Source organism: Drosophila willistoni (genome assembly GCF_018902025.1).
Source record: "Drosophila willistoni isolate 14030-0811.24 chromosome XL unlocalized genomic scaffold, UCI_dwil_1.1 Seg141, whole genome shotgun sequence".
Taxonomy (NCBI): Eukaryota; Metazoa; Arthropoda; class Insecta; order Diptera; family Drosophilidae; genus Drosophila; species Drosophila willistoni.
The window spans coordinates 6,257,411-6,276,232 of NW_025814052.1; the positions used below are offsets into that span (position 1 = coordinate 6,257,411).

Consider the following 18,822-nt stretch of genomic DNA (forward strand, 5'->3'; position numbering starts at 1 on the left):
ATCGAAAATTCTTTTTGTTAATACTATATACGAATTAGACTGTGAGCAAAATGTAATAAAATACAAGAAAAAATATATTTTTCGTATATATACATATGTAGGAGTTTTTCTCTTTTTTTTTTGTTGATTTAGTTCCCAATATGCAAGAATAAATAAAAATAACAAAAACAAAACAGACTTGAAACGTGCAACGTTTAAAATAAATATGCATAATATTCTAATCGAAACTTAAGAACAAATTTTGTAGGCACAAAAAACGAAACAATTAATAATAATTACAAAAAGAGGACAATTGCTTTCACAACTCTAGTTATATATACAAATATAGAATATATAAGATTTGTAATAGAAAGTTTTACCTTTATATACACAATTTATCTTTATCATCATTTTTACAATACATGATATATGAGTTTTTCTCTACAAGAGAAATGAAATAAAGATCTATATATATATATATATATATGGCAGCTAAATACAGACACAGTGTTTCATTTGATTTAGCTTACGATACATTTTCAACGACACCCGATACCAAGGCAGTGCCACGCATTATCCAAAATTCTGGTTCATTATTGCTACGCAAAAGCACGGATAGAACAAAATTGGTCGAATGTCCTGTCGTTGACAGGACACCCGAACGCTGTTGAGTCTTATAGAGCGGAGCCTCGTAGCGTACCAATGATGAGACTTCCAAACATGGCATAAATTTGACCACAGGCAAACGTGTATAAAGTTCACCGAATTTCGCATCACAAAGGCCACCACGTTCCAAATCCCAGCGAGCGGCCTCAATAAATATACCATGGACATGGATAATGGCATCAGTACATTCAGGCAAATTGCCATAGAGTTTGGCATCCTGTTACCCACCCCCCCAAAAAAAAAGGAATAAAAAAATTATTAAGTGATTAGAAAATGGAAACCAAACTTACATTGCCACTATCAGCATTGTGAAGCTCAAAGAAATTCTGTTGTATCAGCTCCTTTTCGACGACTTCGAAATCAATTTTCAAGGAATCAATTGGCAAGGTGCGTCGCCGGGCATATGTCTGTAGGATGCCAGTGAGGAAGGATTGTGGAAAGAAGAAACCACTTATCCAGTATGAACGCGGTGCCCCATTCTCGGCCCAATGTTGAATGAAATCAATGCGTCGCTGAAAATCCACAATATAATTGGGTAAGGGTTTTATCGATAGAAAACTACGTTTAGCCCATGCATTTGGCACCAAATTGGCCAAAAGTGCTTTAAATATATTTTCCAATTCTTCGGACATAACAACCAGACCACGTATGGCTTTATCCAAATTGCTAAGGCTCTCATGTATGATATTTAAAGCTATATTAAATCTATCGATTTCCTGTACCAAGACAGTGGTCAATGATGGCACTTGACCCTTGTTATCCAACTGTAAAAGGACCAAAACGGAAACAAACTTATAGATAAAAGGAGGGGAAGGGCAAATTAATTGTCTACTTACCACAGATAATGTATCATGTAAGGGTTCACGTTTGATTTTAGTGGCCAATGATTTTTGTATTCTACCAATCATTTGCATACAAATATCATTCTCAGCCGCCTGACCCTCATCCGCGGATGAGCGTGGCTGTCCCAAGAGCAAAGTGGACACAAAGAAATCTGTCTCTTTGGTCTGGAATACAATGTTTGCATTCTGATTCATGCCAAATATCTCTGGATCTTCGAGCACAGGGAAACCTTGTACAAAATCTGAATACTCTTTCAGTGTGGCTTTGCGTGGATCACGATAATCGCTATCGCCACGGCAATATTTATATTGCGGTTGTGTTATACGATCCGATGAGAATATTCTCAGAATCGTACGCAGACAACGCAAATCCCAATAGTCTGTGACACGGCCACCCCAGGTGATTTCACCATTAATATAGAGAATTGCCTCCCATGGTATATCCTCCAGGACAGAACGATTGATAAAGAAATCCAAAGTTTTGAGACCACATTCCCGATCACTCTCATTGAACTCGTACATGATATTCCATCCGAGCGGACCGAATTTTCGTCGCTCCAGGAGGACAGCATGAAACATACAGAGACCAAAGACAATGGCACGCCAATTGGCATTCTGGACATGTTGCTCAAAGAAATCCTTTTTCAAATCGGCCAAAGCACCAATCACATTTGCCTTGATGCCCTTTGGTGGTTCATTGGTTATTTTCACAGAATTTTGCAAGACACTTATTGGAAACTCTTTGATTGGCATCGATGAGAGGAATAAACGAAAATCGGGATGAGCTTTCGTTATGCCCAATGTTAGATTACGCACTATTGTCTCCAGTGTACGCATCCATGAGGTGGCCAAATGGCAATTTTGCAAGAAAACCCAATGACCCATACGTAGACTTTTATCAATTAGATTTTCAGCCACTGGGCCTTGACCCTGGCCCAATGAAATGGAATAATATTTCTCTGTATATTGCATTTCAATGGTGAATTTAAGAAATCCCGACATGGGATCTGATCCAGTAGATAGCACAAAGATCAAAGGTGTTACACATGAAGTGTCCTGAAAGCTAGAGAAGAGAAAAACACGACAATTAATCCTCTCTCCTCCTCCTTCTCCTTTACCCTCTCTCATTTGATACTCACACCGTGCTCAATTGTGTACCCGCTGCAGAGACTTCAGTGAAATATTTACCCACGGTGGCATGCAGATAACTGACCACATTGAGGAGAAAACGTGGTTTCCGGAATGTGGCCACAAACATTAGTTTGTGAAAAACACGTAAACGTTTATTCCATTTATCACTGGGTTCCGTTGATTTTTTCTGAGCAAAATCGTATATCTCTTTATTGTCTTGCAGTTGGATATAGAATGGATTGGCTATATCATCAGTCAAACCGGCAAATGTATCTGGGAAATTATCCTCCAAATAAATGCAAGCATCCCATTCCATTTGACTTAGTTTCGTCGTCGTTGGCTGAGCTTTCACCCGTATATTACCGACAGCGCCACGGGTCAGGAAATTGAACTCTTCATCCGAAACGCGTCCCTCTTGACGTTCCACCGAGAGGGCTAGCAGGAAACTAAATATGATCTTATGATTCTCGAATAGGCCGCGACATATATTATCATAGATGGCTTTCAGTTCATCGGTCATGAGGGCAACAATACGTTGTTCTGTACCCATTGGCGGATGATCAAGGCGCAGGACATTGCAGAAAACTTGAGTGAAATATTTCAAACTATATTGATACATGGGATCGATTTCGGCTAAACCAGCAACGACAAAATATAGAATAGCACCACGTGAGGCCAAGATACGATAACGTTCACGTGAAGCAGTTATAATTTTCTCCGTTTCCTCTGTATCGATAAGACGGGCAGCTATAATTAGAGATGTTTCCTAGAAATTGAGATTAAAAATCAAAAAATATTCAGTACTTTGAAAAAAGTGGAAACTATTCCTCTCTCACTCCCATGGCTTTTGGCAGTGTCTCTTTTTTTTTTGTGTTATCTCACTTTCTCACACACATGTCCTTTAAATTTTGGAAAATTTGTAATGTTATAGTTGCTCGATCGCAACGATTTAGACAAATGTTTTGTGTAAATAAATAAGAAGCTTAGAAACAAAGTTTCACTCAAATAGTTTTTAATTTGAGAGAATTTTCCGCATAGAAACAGACGGACAGACATAATCTGATCAATTTTACTCAACTAGTGAAATTATTACTCACTTTGGCATCGTTAAGAGTTTCTACAAGCTCCTCATCGTCAAGGATATTTCCCTCGGAATTGAAAAGTAGCTTCAACACTTTATCCTCAAGGGATAACAATTGTTGCTTGTCGGAATTGATTTTGACCACAAGATCATTTCGTTGCACCTCCATGGCAGGCAATTCAATGGCCACAATGTCTCTAAAAATGGAAAAAATGTTCAAAATTTGTTGAAAAATTAAAGTAAATGTCACAACTTACGCCAGTAGTTGATCCTCAAGACCACTTTTGGTAACTAGGAAATTGACGAGAGTCACATTAATGCACACTTCGGGCAAATAATGAGGATTGGGCAATTTGGTGGTCATATATAGCTTGAAATTATCATCATAATCGATAACCTGATCGCCCAGTTTTAGATATATACGTCCCTCAAATTTATATGTCTCACGCTGGAGTATGGGTCGTAATGCTGGATCTATGGTCTCATCCAATTCCTCCAGCAATACGGGATAACCCTGTCGTACACTATTCTCTAGGACACGCATCATAGAGGCATCGGTCATTTTGATGACTTGCAAATTATTATCCTTCTCCATGTTGCGTATCCAGCGATTTGCCTGCTCCTGTGGATCAATCATTAGGGCCCATCTCAATGCTCTCGTTGCATAGATGCCATTCTCAACGGATATATTATCCTTGGGTAAGCCATCAACATTCCATTGACGCATCTCATACGCATCACCGAGAACTTTCAATAGGTTGAACTCTTGACTGGATGGAATTTTATGGTCACGGCATTTGGTTACCCACAGGCTGCTCATATCACGACGATACTCATTGGAGAAGGCACCCAAATAGGCAACACAAGCGGCCGCCACCAGGACATCACCCGGCACACAGGCCAGATCGGCAGTCAGGGATTTGACTGTCTCACGCCAACGGATTTGCTCATCGGCCAGAGCGGCTGTTAGACGACCAGCACGATTGATACGTCCATAGGTGAGATCCACATTATCCTGAATCACTTGGAATTCACGTTGTTTCTCTTCCAGGCTATCGCGTAATCCCTGAATTTTGGCCTCAACAGCAGCCAATTCCTTTTGCTTTTGCCTCAATATGGTCATGACATCCTTAAGCTCTGCTTCAGCGGCTTCTTTGCGTTTAATTTTTGGCTCAACCACTTTATAGACCTTGGAGAATTTATCCATGGCAATGACCCACATGCTTACCGATTTGGCCACCTTTGAGACTTTTTCAAATTTCTACACGGAGAGAGAGAGAGAGAGAGAGAGACAGCAAATGAAGTGACTGAGTGGAATGCTGTAAGGGATTCACTTACAGCTGGCACAAAGTCCTTGTGATCGATATATTTTTTGATCTTTTTAATCACATCATCCTTCATGTGCTCCTTGTCGTATTCAAAGAGACGCTTTATGAAATTAATATCCGCCATAATTGCCTTGGCCGAGGCCCAAGTGGGTCTAAGAATGAAAATAATAAGTGAACATTAATCTCCGGGAAATCTTCTCCCCTGCCTTAGCCACTTACTTGGCACCCAGGAGAATGCAAACAGCCTCCATGCAAAATTGCACCAATGCTGGTGGTGTGGTAAACGATTTCAATTCATTAATATCGGCCTTGGTTAGACCCTTGAGGGCGTCTTCAGCTTCACGTAGAGCTGGCATAGCAATTTCCAAATCCTTGCTAGCATCCTCCGATATGGCCTGGGCCACAGCTGCCTTCTCCTTGGCATTGGCCTCATCCTCCATGACACCTTGTTTAACAGCATCGGCCTGTTTGGTCTCCTTGGTTAGATTCTCGAGAAGAGATTTCATTAGAGCGGATTTCTCATCCAGTTGTGGGACCATAACTTCTAGTTCCTTTTGCATAACTGCTATCTGCAACCATCGATCAATGATGGAGGATCCAATTTTAAAGATATCCAAATCAACTTACCACTTCATTGGTTTCCAGTAGTTTATTCAGGCCATTGGCAATACGTTTGCGTTTGGCTATGATCTCTTGATTCTTCACCTTTAAGAGATTCTGATAGAGTTTCAATAGCTCCAAATAACTGCTGGGTGTGGTATAGTAATGTCGTTTCATTTCCTTATAGAACCGCACTGAAGCCTCCTCGACGGTCTACATGAGAGAGATTTTAATCCAAGCCTTAGATTGGGCAACAAATCTATAAGTTGGCTGATTTACCTTATGCATAAAGACTGTTGTGCTGGCCAATGATACACGATCATCCATATTGGGTGCTATTTTGGTTAACAGACCCAAAGCCACCGAATAGAGAGCCTCAGTCGGCCAGCTGGTAAACCAATCGATGGTCGTACAATTCACAAGAGATGGAAACATGCGGCAACGTCGTCGAAAGGCATCACCCACCGGACTCATGGACATGACCACATGTAAATTATTGCGCACACGATTGATAAAGAATTTGTAGATCTCCTCCCGAACGCAGCCCTAGAAGGAAGAAGGATTTGGAAGAACCCGCATGATGATAATGATAATGCCAACTAACCTGATCCTTTTTCGATTCATTACATGCATCACGAGCATCTAGAATAATTTTTTCATACTCATCGCCCTCAAAGAGATTGGGAACCTCACCGGAATTCAAAATATTATTTATATCCTCAAGGAATTCCTCTTCAACAATTTGGCTATCGATAAGCAAAAATGTTACTGGACGATTTTCAATCTGTGTAATACACAATTTTGATGTGATTTAAAAACATGAAGGTAAATAGGGGGAAACTTTGCCCCTTAAAGTATGCAATAGACTAGAAAAGACTAGACTTATTCGCTTTCCTCGACTGCTTATTGCATACTTTAGGGAGCAAAGATTCTCCCTCTCCTTGATTTGCTTATATTTATACTCACGCCAGCTATGCGATAAAGAACACGCAAGTCCTCATGAAATGCATTCAAATCATAATTCCGTCTCATCTCAATTTGCCAGCAATTGTATTCATTGACATGCGATGCCAAACGGGTTAGCGATTGTTTACCCATGCCGGCCACACCCACCAATAGACCATTGCCACGATCACTACGCAAGAGGCGGGCCAATCGTACCGTATGCTCCATGGCATCTTGAAATAAAATCAACTTCATATGTTTACCCGCAGACATGGTATTGAAATCGACAATATAATCATTGAGGACACTCTCCAACTTGGCATGATCCTTGATCTCCTCGTAGATACGTTCGTTCTTGGGTTTACCAAAGATCATAAAGTCACCGAAAAGTATGGCCGGTTCATCGGCCTGAACAACTTCGCGTCCAAAATGATCCATGCAAACGTCATGCATTAGTTTCTTGAATGTATTCTTATCGTCCACATTGATAAGACGATCGTGAAAAACTCGTGTTGTCTCATGATAGAACAGACGTAATATCTGACTCTCGGCATTATAATAGAGATTATTTGCCTGCAATATGCCCTGTATACACTTGGATAGATCACGCAAATTGAATATATAATGTGAACGATCCGGCGTGGGTAACATAACATTTGCCACTCGCATATAGACATCGACACAGGCATGGACCATTTTCTCGGATAGCGATCGTATGGCCGATGAGAAGGTCTCCAGGAAACCAAATAGAATGCCATTGAAAATTTGCGTCAACGTCTCCTCATTGGGTTTGGGCAGCGAGAATAAAGCAAAATGACGGATGAATCGTGGTGTTAGAGGATTACGACCACCACCGGGCGGTGCACAAGCACAACCCAATACCACATCCAGTATATCCTTCCAGAAGAGCTTCTCCCGATCGTAGAAGCCTTTAAAGTCGAGAAATTGTCGCAAAAGTTCTATGGCCGGTTGACTGCCATATGTGTCCAATTTGGGCATATTAACATCATCAATAAATATGATGACAGTCTTGCCCATGGGAGCACCCAGTTGTGTGCGTTTGCGCTTCTCGAGAGGTCCCTCGATCATCTCCTGGGTGCGAACACTGCTCGTCTGGGCGGAGAAATTCAGGACAACGGGTATGACTTTGCCCTCCGAGAGGCGTTTCATGCAGCTAACGGCTAAAACTGTTTTACCCACTCCCGTCTCACCGGTAACCATGACCGGATAATCACGCTTGAAGAGCAAATCAGCCACGTAGCTAAGGAGGGGAAGGAGCATTAACAAATTTTTTAGGAAAGGCACCTCCCCCACCCTCCCTCTCTGCAGCTTACCCATATTTTGTGGTATCCACTGTTGGCACCTGCATATCATAATAGGATATCTCCGGATTGAATGTAAATTTCGCCATTATATCAATCCATTTGCCCCAATCTTTGGCCTGCAAGTCCACACGATAATTCCACATGCTATGATTTGGTAATCTAAAAGCGATTCGAATCACAATTTACTCTTTTGAAATCAAAAAAGAAAAAACCGCCAACTTACTCCATATTGGGATGCAAAGCCATGGCACGACTCCATTGCTCTTCGAATGAGATTTTCTCTGGATCCTTTAGATTCGAGGCAATGGCCCAGAGAACACTCCAGGCAAAGATTTTAGTTATCAACGGCTTAGCCACATCCTCCGCCATCATGGACCAGTTTAACTCATTCAATTGAGATGAGGTTAATTCACAGCATAAACGCACTTTGGAACCCAGAACTTGATGGATAGTGTAGGCGGCACGTTTACGTTCAATTTTCAGGGCTCTATCGAAATAGGTGACAAACAATTGATATAAAAACTCGGCCAACGATGCGGGTAACCTTTTGCCCATATCAGTTTCACGCCACGTATCGATCAGGGGTATCCAACCGAGATCGGCTGGATCCACATAGACCATACCGCAACGGGAGACAGTGGCTGGCGAGGCTTGCAGCAGATCCTGTACCTCGAATAGCATATGTATCCAGGCGGTGAGTTTGATACGCTCTGAATTTGCTAAACATAACATTTTATTATCATCGAGGACTGTATTAAGATTCTCAATCCACACAGCATCCACTGGGCCATCACACATGATCCATTGATGGATTTCCTCCTCGACATTGACCGCCGTGCGTACGGCAATGCCCAGCAAACCATCTTGCCATTCCAAAGTCTTTGGATCCACATAGCCGTAGAGTTCGTTCATGGTGACAGCTTTGGGATTCATTGTCTGGATGACGACAGGACGGAAATTCGGATCGGCCACCTCATTCTCAAAGAGATGCGCCAAGGCAAATTCAAGGGCATGCAGCACCACCGATTTGCCACCTCCGGTGGGACCCACCAGCATAACGCCCCACCGCACACACATCGTTTCATACAATTGCAAACATTTCCGTATGGTCGTCGGTACGGGTTGTAAATTCTTCTGCCTCAAGCCAAGCCGCAGACTTCCCTCCAAATCGGGATGCTGGGAATCGGGCAATTCCACCCCGGGGAACAGATCGCTTAATATGCCACGGAACAGTATGGCATCGTCGGCCAAAAATTTCGGTATATTCGAGTCCCGCAGGGCCGCAATCAGGGTGATATCCTCTCGCTGATCGGGCGAGGCTCGTTTCAATGCCCCGGCCATAACTAAAACCGATTTCACGGCACGCATACCGAAATCATAATGATTCTGTTGACTCAATTGCTGACTGCACAACTGATACATTTGGACCATTTTGCGGGCCAATATCTTGGGATCCTCGAAGCCCTCCGAATACAAGATAACCTCCGAAATGAGAGCATAATCCGGCACCATCATCGAAATGGGACGGAAAAGTGCCTTCAGATTATCAGGCAGTTCGGTACGTCCTGCATAACCAGGATTCATGGTAATGAAGACACAGCATGAACGATTTATTTTAATCTCACGGCCCTCGAACATGAAACTGTAAGGACATAAGACAGAACGGATTAAGAAATTTACTACACATTGATCTAAACTTATTAAAATAGATATGGGACCCATGATCGTTTAAGAAATCGGCACTAGTCTCTTACTATTTTACACCCTTCCCCCTATCTATCAACAAATCCACGATCCATTATTGACTTTACTTACCGCTTAGCCCTCGCTGCTTTAGCTGTCCTTATGGTTATCAATTGTTGGGCAATGACAGACAACACTTCGATATCGATACGATTGAATTCATCGAAACAACACCAGGCACCACACTGAGCCAAACCCGAAAAGAAGCGTCCCATCATCTTATAGTCGAGGCCATCCGAACAATTGAAGACGACACATTGTTTGGCCAATGCTTTGGCCAAATCTTTGGTGGTTTCCGTTTTACCAGTGCCCGCGGGACCAGCTGGAGCACCACCCAAATCCATTTGAAAGGCACCCATTAGACAGAGATAACAACGATCTGTCAATGGGGTTAAGACCAAGACACCGCCAGCACCAAGGTACTCATAATAATAGGGTATATTGGCGGCTGCCATGCGAGAATAAACTGTTTCCGTTTCATTGGCCCAATAGAAACGCAGCATTTTCAGCCAATTGAAGTCGTTCCTAAAAAAAACACAGGCAAGGATAAAATCTCGAACCAATCATGGGAATCTCTGAGTCTACTTACGGCTTGCAGACTTCCTTTTCGATAAGCATTCGTACCGAATCTTTGGCATGGACATCTATTGTGATTAGGGCGCACAATACTTTACGCAATAAACCGGATATATTTTTACGTGTTAGAGCGGCCAGAGCACCCAAATCTTTTAGACATTTCGTCTCAAATTTGGACATTTTCTCCATAATATTCGCTGGATTTGTATCTTTGGCCTCGAAGATGCGATGGATATCGGCAGCCCATTGCACTTGGGATACGGTTAGAACCACTTGATTTGGATGATCTTGAAACCAATCCTCACGCTCTTTAGCCGGATAGCATTGATAGCCGAAGCGCATATAACGCTTTACGGACACAAACATTGCCTCCTCGACTTTACTAAGCCATTCCTCGACAGCTCCGCGTGCCTTTAGCCCCTTCCCGAATTGCAATTTCTCACCCTCTGGCGATAGATAGGCTATAATATCATTGGTTGCAATTATTTTACCATCACCACCCTCCTTTTGGCCAAATTCCAGACGATAGATGGCATCAAAGCATTTACGTAAATGCGGTTGAACCGCTTGAGGTATACGCGTTTGAGCCAAAATCTCCAAAAGTTCATCATTTGACAAGAAATAAAATCTGCCAACAGGTGAAGAAAAGAATTCAAAATAGAAATCGAATTTGAAGTGTCTAGCACTTACCTGGGAAAGACAACACGTTTCACCTCCAAATAGGCTTCTAAGCCGCGTGTTATTAAATCAAGTAGACGATTATTCTCCACCAGAGTGTCATAAATTTCCACATTGGACATGGTGGGCAAAGCCAGAGCCACCTTTTTGGCATGCCTAACAATCTCTTTGAAACTTTTGTCGACTTGAAAAAACATTTTCGCCTCATTTGGCAATTGACGTTGTATATCAGCCGAGGCGAAAATTGCCTCCAAATAGATCCAGGCACCTTGGCAATCCATCCAAGCCTCTGAAAAAGGAATAGAGTCTATAGTGAGTCAATCTAAGGAACAGGCCTAAGGAACTATACCTACCAAATGTCTTGCCAAACTGATCCATGGCCACAATCCATTCATCAACCTTGGATTTGATGGGTCCCACAAATTTTGAGGCAGCTATTGTATTTATATTCACATTGGAATCATCTAATACCGTTTGCAATTCTTCGGTTCCCGCCAATATGAAGACATCCTTCTGATCATGATGCGATACAATGGCCAATTCTGTTTCTTTCCATATGCCCTCAATATTCTTGAGCATACTCTCTAATTGCATTTCACCAGTGGCTTGTGAGGAGATTTGCATTAGAGCCTCAGCATTCCGTTCATCGTCGAAGGCATGAACCTCATCGTATGAGGCAATTGTGATATCCTTCTCTTGAAAGAATTTTCGATTCAGCAAATCCTCGATTTCAGTCCAATGACGCTGAAAGAGTCACAAAATCATCAGTTATATACCTGTATCTTATTTGTTTTGTTCAACATACCGCTCTTAGATTAGGATTACGCAGATAACCAATTACGGGAAGTTTCTCTCTAAAGTCCTCGGCCGATTTTTGTAATACGGGCACAATATTATTTTCGGGTAAATATTTTTGAAATTGTAGACAATTCTTAATAGTTTTGGCATTAAGCTCTATCATATCGGCCACAACCAAATTATTGAATTCAGCCGCATGCCATTCACTCAGGCCCTGTTCCCAATCCACGAGAGTTGTGTAGAGATTCTGTCGCATACGTATATCGTAGAAGCCTTGATCCATTTCCTCGTACATGGTCAAATCGATGCGGAACTCCTTTTGATAGCCCAAAAATTCTTCGGCTCGTGTGCGACAGGCATTGAGGCGATTTAATAGGGATTCTAATTTATTTGTTACTCCATTTCGTTCGGATTTAGACTAAATAAAAGAATACATTATGAATTGCATACTTTTGGGCAGAGAAAACTTACATTAAGTAACCATGGCTCTAATGCCTCAATGGCCACTTCATGTATATCCTCTTTCAGTGTCAATATATCATCCTGCATGGCCTCATCCAATTGATTAATGAAATCTTGTCGCTTCTCTTGGATCTCTTTAAGAGTTTCCTTCGTACGATTCAAATAATCCTCAGTGTCCATATAATCCTCTTTACGCTCATCATCGATGGGTATATTGAAATCTTTAATAATTAACAACAAATCATGGACATAATCAATGCCCTTGAATATCTCATTCACTTCCTCATCGCAATTATCCAGGAAACGTATATGAGCCACCAATTCCAATGTCTCGTGCGGCTCATAGCAGATGCGTCCGAAAAAGTTCTGAGCCTCCTCATAAAGACGTGTTGTCTCCTCCTCCACCAATTTGGGCAAATATGTGGCCAAAACATTCTGCAATCGCTGACAAACCGGCGTAACAGTCTCTTTGAAATTGGTCTGAGTTAATTTCAATAGACCCAAATATATATACTCCAAGATGCCATCAAGAGCCCGTACATTATTGCAATACCGATCGCAATAGTCTCGCAGGGCTTGCAGATCTATAAATGGTTGGAAAATTCTTCAAAAAATTAATAAATTTGCTTTGTTTTTTTTTTAGAATATAAATGCATTTACCGCGTTCAGCGCTCAAGACAGCAGGATCCGTTCCCGTATCAATCTCATAGTTTTCACGTATATTCTGAAATCGTGCCGTATAGAGACGAGCCTTTTCATAGGCCTTACGCAGCAATATAAACATATTTTTCCTATAAAATCGACAAAACAGTAGGGAATGAATAGAAATGTTGTTAGTTAATCTCACCCACCGATTGTATTGAAAACGATTATCCGTACGTAATAGATAATGCAAATCCGGTGCTCCATCATACAGAACTTCCTCCTGGCGTCCCATTATCGATGGCCTATGGGCTCACAAGGGCTCTCATAAATACTAAACTAAAGTTTTCACAAAAATGAACCTTAAGTATTTTGGCACTTACTGCGTATATTGGGTAAATGTCGGATCTGTGGTCAAGGGATGTATGTCCAATACTGTTTCCAATATTAAGCTAGTTATACGTTGAAATATAAGACGTATAACATCTTCAGATGGCTCCACATCAATACGATCGGGCAATAGACGTAACATGGCCAAAAAGAATGGACTCTGTGGCTTTTCAGGCGGACGTGTACGCTCAATGGCCCTATCCACACGATTATGCCGTGTGATTTCAAGATCCGATGGTCCACATTCATCATGCTCCTCAAAGGCAAACGCCAAGTCGGCAAAACCTTTGATAGTCACACGATATAACATCTGATAGACCATCATATCACAATAAGAGAGAAAGCTATCAAATGAAAACGGTTAAAGTATATATAGAGGTAACTAATTTGAAATGGCAGTACTTGGTAAGAGTTTTGCAAAAGGCCCGTTTACGTGCTCGATCCATAAAGCTATGAGATTCACGCATTTTCTTTAAAGATGGATAATAATTGATTTCATCTTCCGGAAAGAAACCACGAGCCCGTATAGCATCCGTACAAGCACGATCTAGGATATAATGGGTTAAGTGGGGTTAGAGTGTAGTCGATTCGATTGTTACTCACATAAAATCTTGCCAACATATTCCCGAAAATCATGAAACACACGATGCAATTGCTCATAGATACGCATATGCATTTCAAGGAAATAAAATGGATGCCAATTCTCGATATTGCTTATATTAACAAAATTCAAACGTTCCATTTGCACAATATCGGAACGCATACGTAATATGGCTTTAGCCAATTGGGGTATCGCAATAAATAGATTATTTTGTAAATAATCTCGTGCTGCATTCAATTTACGCCATTTCACTGTCTTCTCCCACACCTTGAAACCCTTCCAGAGACGAAATATGGAAAAGGCACGGATCTGTATGATACTTAAAAATTGCTCGAATTCCTGTTGCCATTGATTTAGCGGTGTAAAGAAATTCTCCGAACAATGCCAATAGGTGACCCCGTGACGGGTTACCGTATAGAACGGTTCATGGATATTCAAGTTCTCATATTCCACCTCCCGTAACGAATATGGCGTAAAGTATTCACTATCATGGGGCAGCATATAGTTCATATAGACAAATGAATCATCTGGCATTTCTCTCATCCGATTGATTATCAAATTGAGATCAGGTATCAGTGAGGCTCCGGTTGTTATTTTTGCTGGTTGCACGTATTTACTATTAGCACCGTCCTTGTTCATTAATTGCTTGAAAAATAGACGCGGTTTACGTGTCTTTAAGGATTTTGGTTTCGTTGTAGAATTACTATCGCGATTTGTATTCGATCCATCACCAGTGCCATCATCAATTGTCCCAGTCTTATGCACATAGTCCTCATGATCTTGGTCATTCTCATTCTCTTGGTCGTGCTCAGGTGTCAATTTTCTACTTCGAAGTAGCGTCTCGTCCTCGCTAATGTGTGGCATCTTGATTATATACTCACATATATGTGTATATATATGGGTAAAACTTAATATTGATAAACTAAGCTAAGGCAGCTAACTTTTTGCTTGATTGAAAACAAAACAAACAAAAAATCCATTAATAATAACAATTTCTCTAAGGTAATCGTAGGTGAACCGGTCTTTTGTCATGGCAACAAAAACAAAAATGCTTACCCACCCATAAAATTCTCAACTCAAGATACTTTAATGCGATTGTTTTCTATTTTAGATATATTTTATACAAAAAAAAAAACTTAAATTAAAAAAATATTCTCAGAATCGTATTTCGAACGGGGCTGCTGTCCTGGTTGGAACTTCAAAGACGATAAACTATTTTGAAAATCGGCAAACAGCAATCAATGAACACAAAACAAAAACAAATATCTTTAACCTATTGGCATACAATTTTCAGGGAGATCTCTTAATTAAGGCAACAAATACTTTTTTAAGTTCTAATTGCAAATAACTTAACTTAACTATTCTAACTGAATTAATTTCCTCCTGATTTTTTAAAATCCAGAACTTTATTACCTTCTTAAAGTTCCATCTTCAAACTTACCTTGGTAAAACAATTACAAAAATCATAAAGAAATATTTATTTAAGAATGTGAAGAATATTTGAAGATATTTTCCAAGTTAGCGCCTGAGAAAAATGTGACTTTTATATAGCTCTCAATCTATTTTTCATTGGGGCATTGTCAACATAGCACAAAAGTCTGTATAACTCTACCATTTCAGATACTTATACTAAAAACATTTAACTTATTAATATATTAAGTATAATTTAAAAACAAAATATCAAATTATCCATAAGGGATCTAGCAAAGATATAATGCATAATAATTTATTTTGGATATGATTATAAAATGAGTACAATTTAAACCCAAAAGTATGCTATAAGAAATTAAAGAATTTTTTGTTTTTTAATTTTAAAGAATTTTTGAGTTTTTCCGCATCTAACAAATTGTTTATTAGTAATGTTTGCAAACAAAAGCTATTTTTCTTAAACAGGATATTCTAAAATCTGTTAAAAAGGTAAAGTACACATTCTTTAACTTTCTACAGTATACTTTTGGGTGCCTTTTTCTCAACACCAGATCCCCTGATTTTACAAAGTCTGGAGGTGATGGGCAAAAACTGAGTTCATATTCAGAATCAGCGTACCCGAATTAATTAGGGACACTTCTCAAATTGAAGTCACAACAAATCATGTCGGCCTGTGGCATAATTCAAAAATTTTGGTATTTTTGTAACCGCTAAGAAATTTTTCGTTGCATATTTCAGGGCGCACTTAACAATTATTTTAATATATGATCAGTTAAGAGACTCAGAAGATTGCCATAGATATTCCAAATTTACAAGGGTATAGTAACTTCGGTTTACCCCAGATTAAGCTAATCTTTTCATAGTAAGACGATATCTCTTCAATATGATAAGACAATGATTCATGCGAATCGTATTCAGTATAAATAAACTACGACGGCAAAGGGATAACATTTTTATTATTTATTTATTCCTTTCTTTTAAACAAATATTTACTTTTTACTTTATTTATATCTGCGCACTTTAAAAAACTCAACTTTAAATCTATAATTAAACAGCAAAAATTACAAAATATTTGTTAGCCATTATGCTAGTTGTTTGTCTGTGAGGGGAGGGGGTGTGTGTTTGTGGGTGTGTGTCTGAGTGTGTGGATGTGCGTGTAACCTGAGTAGGAAGCCGAAAAAAGCGACTTCATTTATATGTATAATTAAAAAATTGATTGTGTGGTTCTTCGACCATAAAAGTATAAGAATCGGCTAGGAAATTAAAAAAAAATATATATATATAATATAAAACAACTGTTGCAAGGTGGAGCAGGTGGTGAACAAATTGTGGAAGAAGTCCACGATCTTCACCTATATCTTCTCTCCCTATCATCGTAGTGATCATTGTGGCGATTGTGCCGGCTGCTTCTTTCGCTACCGTCTCGTATTTTCTTTTCATGCCTACTACTTCTGCTCCGGCTACGGCTACGACTTCTGGAGTGTTGCCGATGTTTATGCTTTTTCTTGTGTTTGCTACGGTGACGCTCTCGCTCACGACCTTGATCGCGATCGCGATCTCTTTCACGATCCCGCTCCCTAACCCGATCGCCAGGGTAAAGCATCTGCTGGGCAGCCATTGGAGGTGGATATTCATCATAATCATAGCCACGAATGGGGGGCCCTCTGTGATCGCGATCATCGTGATCATTGCGATAGTTGGCTGGACGAGATGCTGATCGTCCGCCAGGGCCACACCCACCTCCGCCGCCGCCTACCCCTAAACCAACACCACTAACCCCAACACCACCACCACCACCACCACCACCCTCATTCCATTCCTGGTAATCATTATCATCAGGATTACCACCACCGCCTGCATTAACAGCACCTCCTGGTGTTGCTCCCGCTGCAGTACGCCCTGTGCTTAACTGATTCACAGTTATCCCCTCCTCTCGACAATATTGCTCAATTTTCTTTTCAATTTGCTTTTGAATGGGCACCGGGATGCGTGGAAAAAGTGTGGAGAACCAATCCAATTTGGTCATAAATTGATAAACCATTTGACCCATGGTAAGAACCTAAAAGATATAAGCAAAAAAAATTACATCTCAATTCCAATGCAGTTACACGATCATAAGTTTAAGGTGGTTAAATGTGAATTTATTGCAGATTGATTGGTGCTCATACAGTTGACTCACCTGGCCGCCGCCTGCCTTGACATCAATTTCTTCTTCATCCTGTAGATAATCCTTATACCATTCATAAAGATCACCCGGTGGTTGGGTATAGCGTAAGTACATAAAGCCTACAAAAAAAAAAAAAACCGAGATAATACAATACAATATATTTCTGTTGATTTATTCCATTGCTCCTAGAATAAATCAATTGTGTAGAGCAAGCTTGCGACTTACCAACTTACCTACCTAGTGCCCGTATATAGGCCGAATCCGTGTGGTTGAGCAAACCGTTTATTTGTTTGCGGGTCAAGCGTAGAGTATATAGCTTATAGAGCAGACAATAGGCTGTCGAAACAATACCGCCAGCCCCAACGCCACGCACCTGGAACATATAGAGAAGATATACACATATTAAGTATACATGAGTTTTTTTGATAAACTTAAAGTAAAAGTGGCGGCCGATTAGCGCTACATTTCATAAATCACTCACACCGCCGCACATGCCCGTCTGGCCGGAGGTTTTGCGTGAGCCTCGCTCCCATGGCTCCATGTGCTTGACTTGGTAATAGATCTCATCGACAACCTCATGATAGGTTTTCAGTTTAAACAAGTGCACTATTAAAAAGAAATAATTATGTATTTTTAGTAATGCTAAAACTCGAACTAGTTCGTTTAGTACAAAATGTACCTTTAAAATAGCTGGAACTTTGTATATTGGCCAAAATGAGGGGATTCAGATTCATTGATGTCTCATTGCCCCAAAATGGCAAGGTATTATGCTGTTTACCCACGCCAGATTTTTTGGCGCCGCCACCGCCGGCTGAAGATGACGCCGTGTACTCTCCTGCAAGAGAAAAAAAAAAAGAGGGCCCATAAAGAATAGGGGGCGGGGGTGTTTGCATTAAAAACGAAAAATGAATGATGATGCTTAGCGGCTGTTACAATTAAATTTCACCTTCATCCATAACTGCTACTGCGGATACTCTCGGCAGAGTCTTTCACTTTTAAAACATCTAAAATTATTACTAATTTCTTTTATTATATTTAAATATACCAAAAAACGTTTACGTTGGAGATCTTGTGCAGAGTGAAGTAGTTTACGTTTTGCTCGCGAACTCGAACATGTTCGCTGTTCTTTACTCACCAACGAGCGTGTTCGGGCTGAAGTAGTGATGGTCATTCAGGCGACTGTAGTTGCATTTTTTTGGTGCGAAAATTAAATACCACTTAAATACCGAATAAATACCAAAAAATTTGGAAAATGACAATGAATGGTTTTTTAACGTAGTTGAGTTATATATGTACATACCTTGTTGCCTTCTTGGAATTAGAAATACCCATGATGAAAATGATTGCATTATAAATAATTATTTTTTTGAAATTCTTTTTAAATAATAACAAAAGGAAACCGGGCGACAGACAGCAAATGCAAAGTTTTCAGTTTCTCCA

The 18,822-nt window shown here is 40.4% G+C and overlaps 2 protein-coding genes across 2 annotated transcripts; both read right to left on the minus strand.

Moving 5' to 3' along the window:
* Positions 1–357: 357 nt before the first annotated feature.
* LOC6649257 (dynein axonemal heavy chain 6) lies at positions 358–14,682 on the minus strand. The gene is made up of 25 exons (XM_002071516.3): positions 13,790–14,682; positions 13,589–13,733; positions 13,180–13,530; positions 13,006–13,101; positions 12,815–12,945; positions 12,164–12,738; positions 11,700–12,110; positions 11,248–11,638; positions 10,907–11,183; positions 10,230–10,844; positions 9,713–10,165; positions 8,121–9,539; positions 7,907–8,056; positions 6,594–7,833; positions 6,232–6,411; positions 5,907–6,173; positions 5,655–5,840; positions 5,247–5,596; positions 5,038–5,179; positions 3,957–4,960; positions 3,716–3,896; positions 2,627–3,384; positions 1,482–2,550; positions 936–1,409; positions 358–862 (listed from the first exon to the last, which is right to left on the minus strand). Exons 1-25 carry the CDS (start codon positions 14,649–14,651, stop codon positions 506–508), a joined length of 12,084 nt encoding a protein of 4,027 aa, XP_002071552.3. The 5' UTR covers positions 14,652–14,682; the 3' UTR covers positions 358–505.
* Positions 14,683–16,160: 1,478 nt separating this feature from the next.
* LOC6649258 (pre-mRNA-splicing factor 38B) lies at positions 16,161–18,497 on the minus strand. The gene is made up of 6 exons (XM_002071517.4): positions 18,329–18,497; positions 18,062–18,217; positions 17,864–17,988; positions 17,620–17,755; positions 17,395–17,501; positions 16,161–17,274 (listed from the first exon to the last, which is right to left on the minus strand). The coding sequence occupies exons 1-6, from the start codon at positions 18,336–18,338 to the stop codon at positions 16,564–16,566; spliced, it is 1,245 nt and encodes a 414-aa protein (XP_002071553.2). The 5' UTR covers positions 18,339–18,497; the 3' UTR covers positions 16,161–16,563.
* Positions 18,498–18,822: the final 325 nt, after the last annotated feature.

Coding starts and splice junctions, on each gene's coding strand:
- LOC6649257 (XM_002071516.3), bottom strand. CDS start 14,651: ATGCCACACATTAGCGAGGACGAGACGCTACTTCGAAGTAGAAAATTG. Junction 13,734..13,789: donor ATATGTTGGCAAGATTTTAT/GTGAGTAACAAT, acceptor ATTATATCCTAG/ATCGTGCTTGTACGGATGCT. Junction 5,180..5,246: donor TGCATTCTCCTGGGTGCCAA/GTAAGTGGCTAA, acceptor TTTCATTCTTAG/ACCCACTTGGGCCTCGGCCA.
- LOC6649258 (XM_002071517.4), bottom strand. Junction 17,989..18,061: donor AAGTTCCAGCTATTTTAAAG/GTACATTTTGTA, acceptor TCTTTTTAATAG/TGCACTTGTTTAAACTGAAA. Junction 17,275..17,394: donor TCAAGGCAGGCGGCGGCCAG/GTGAGTCAACTG, acceptor TATATCTTTTAG/GTTCTTACCATGGGTCAAAT.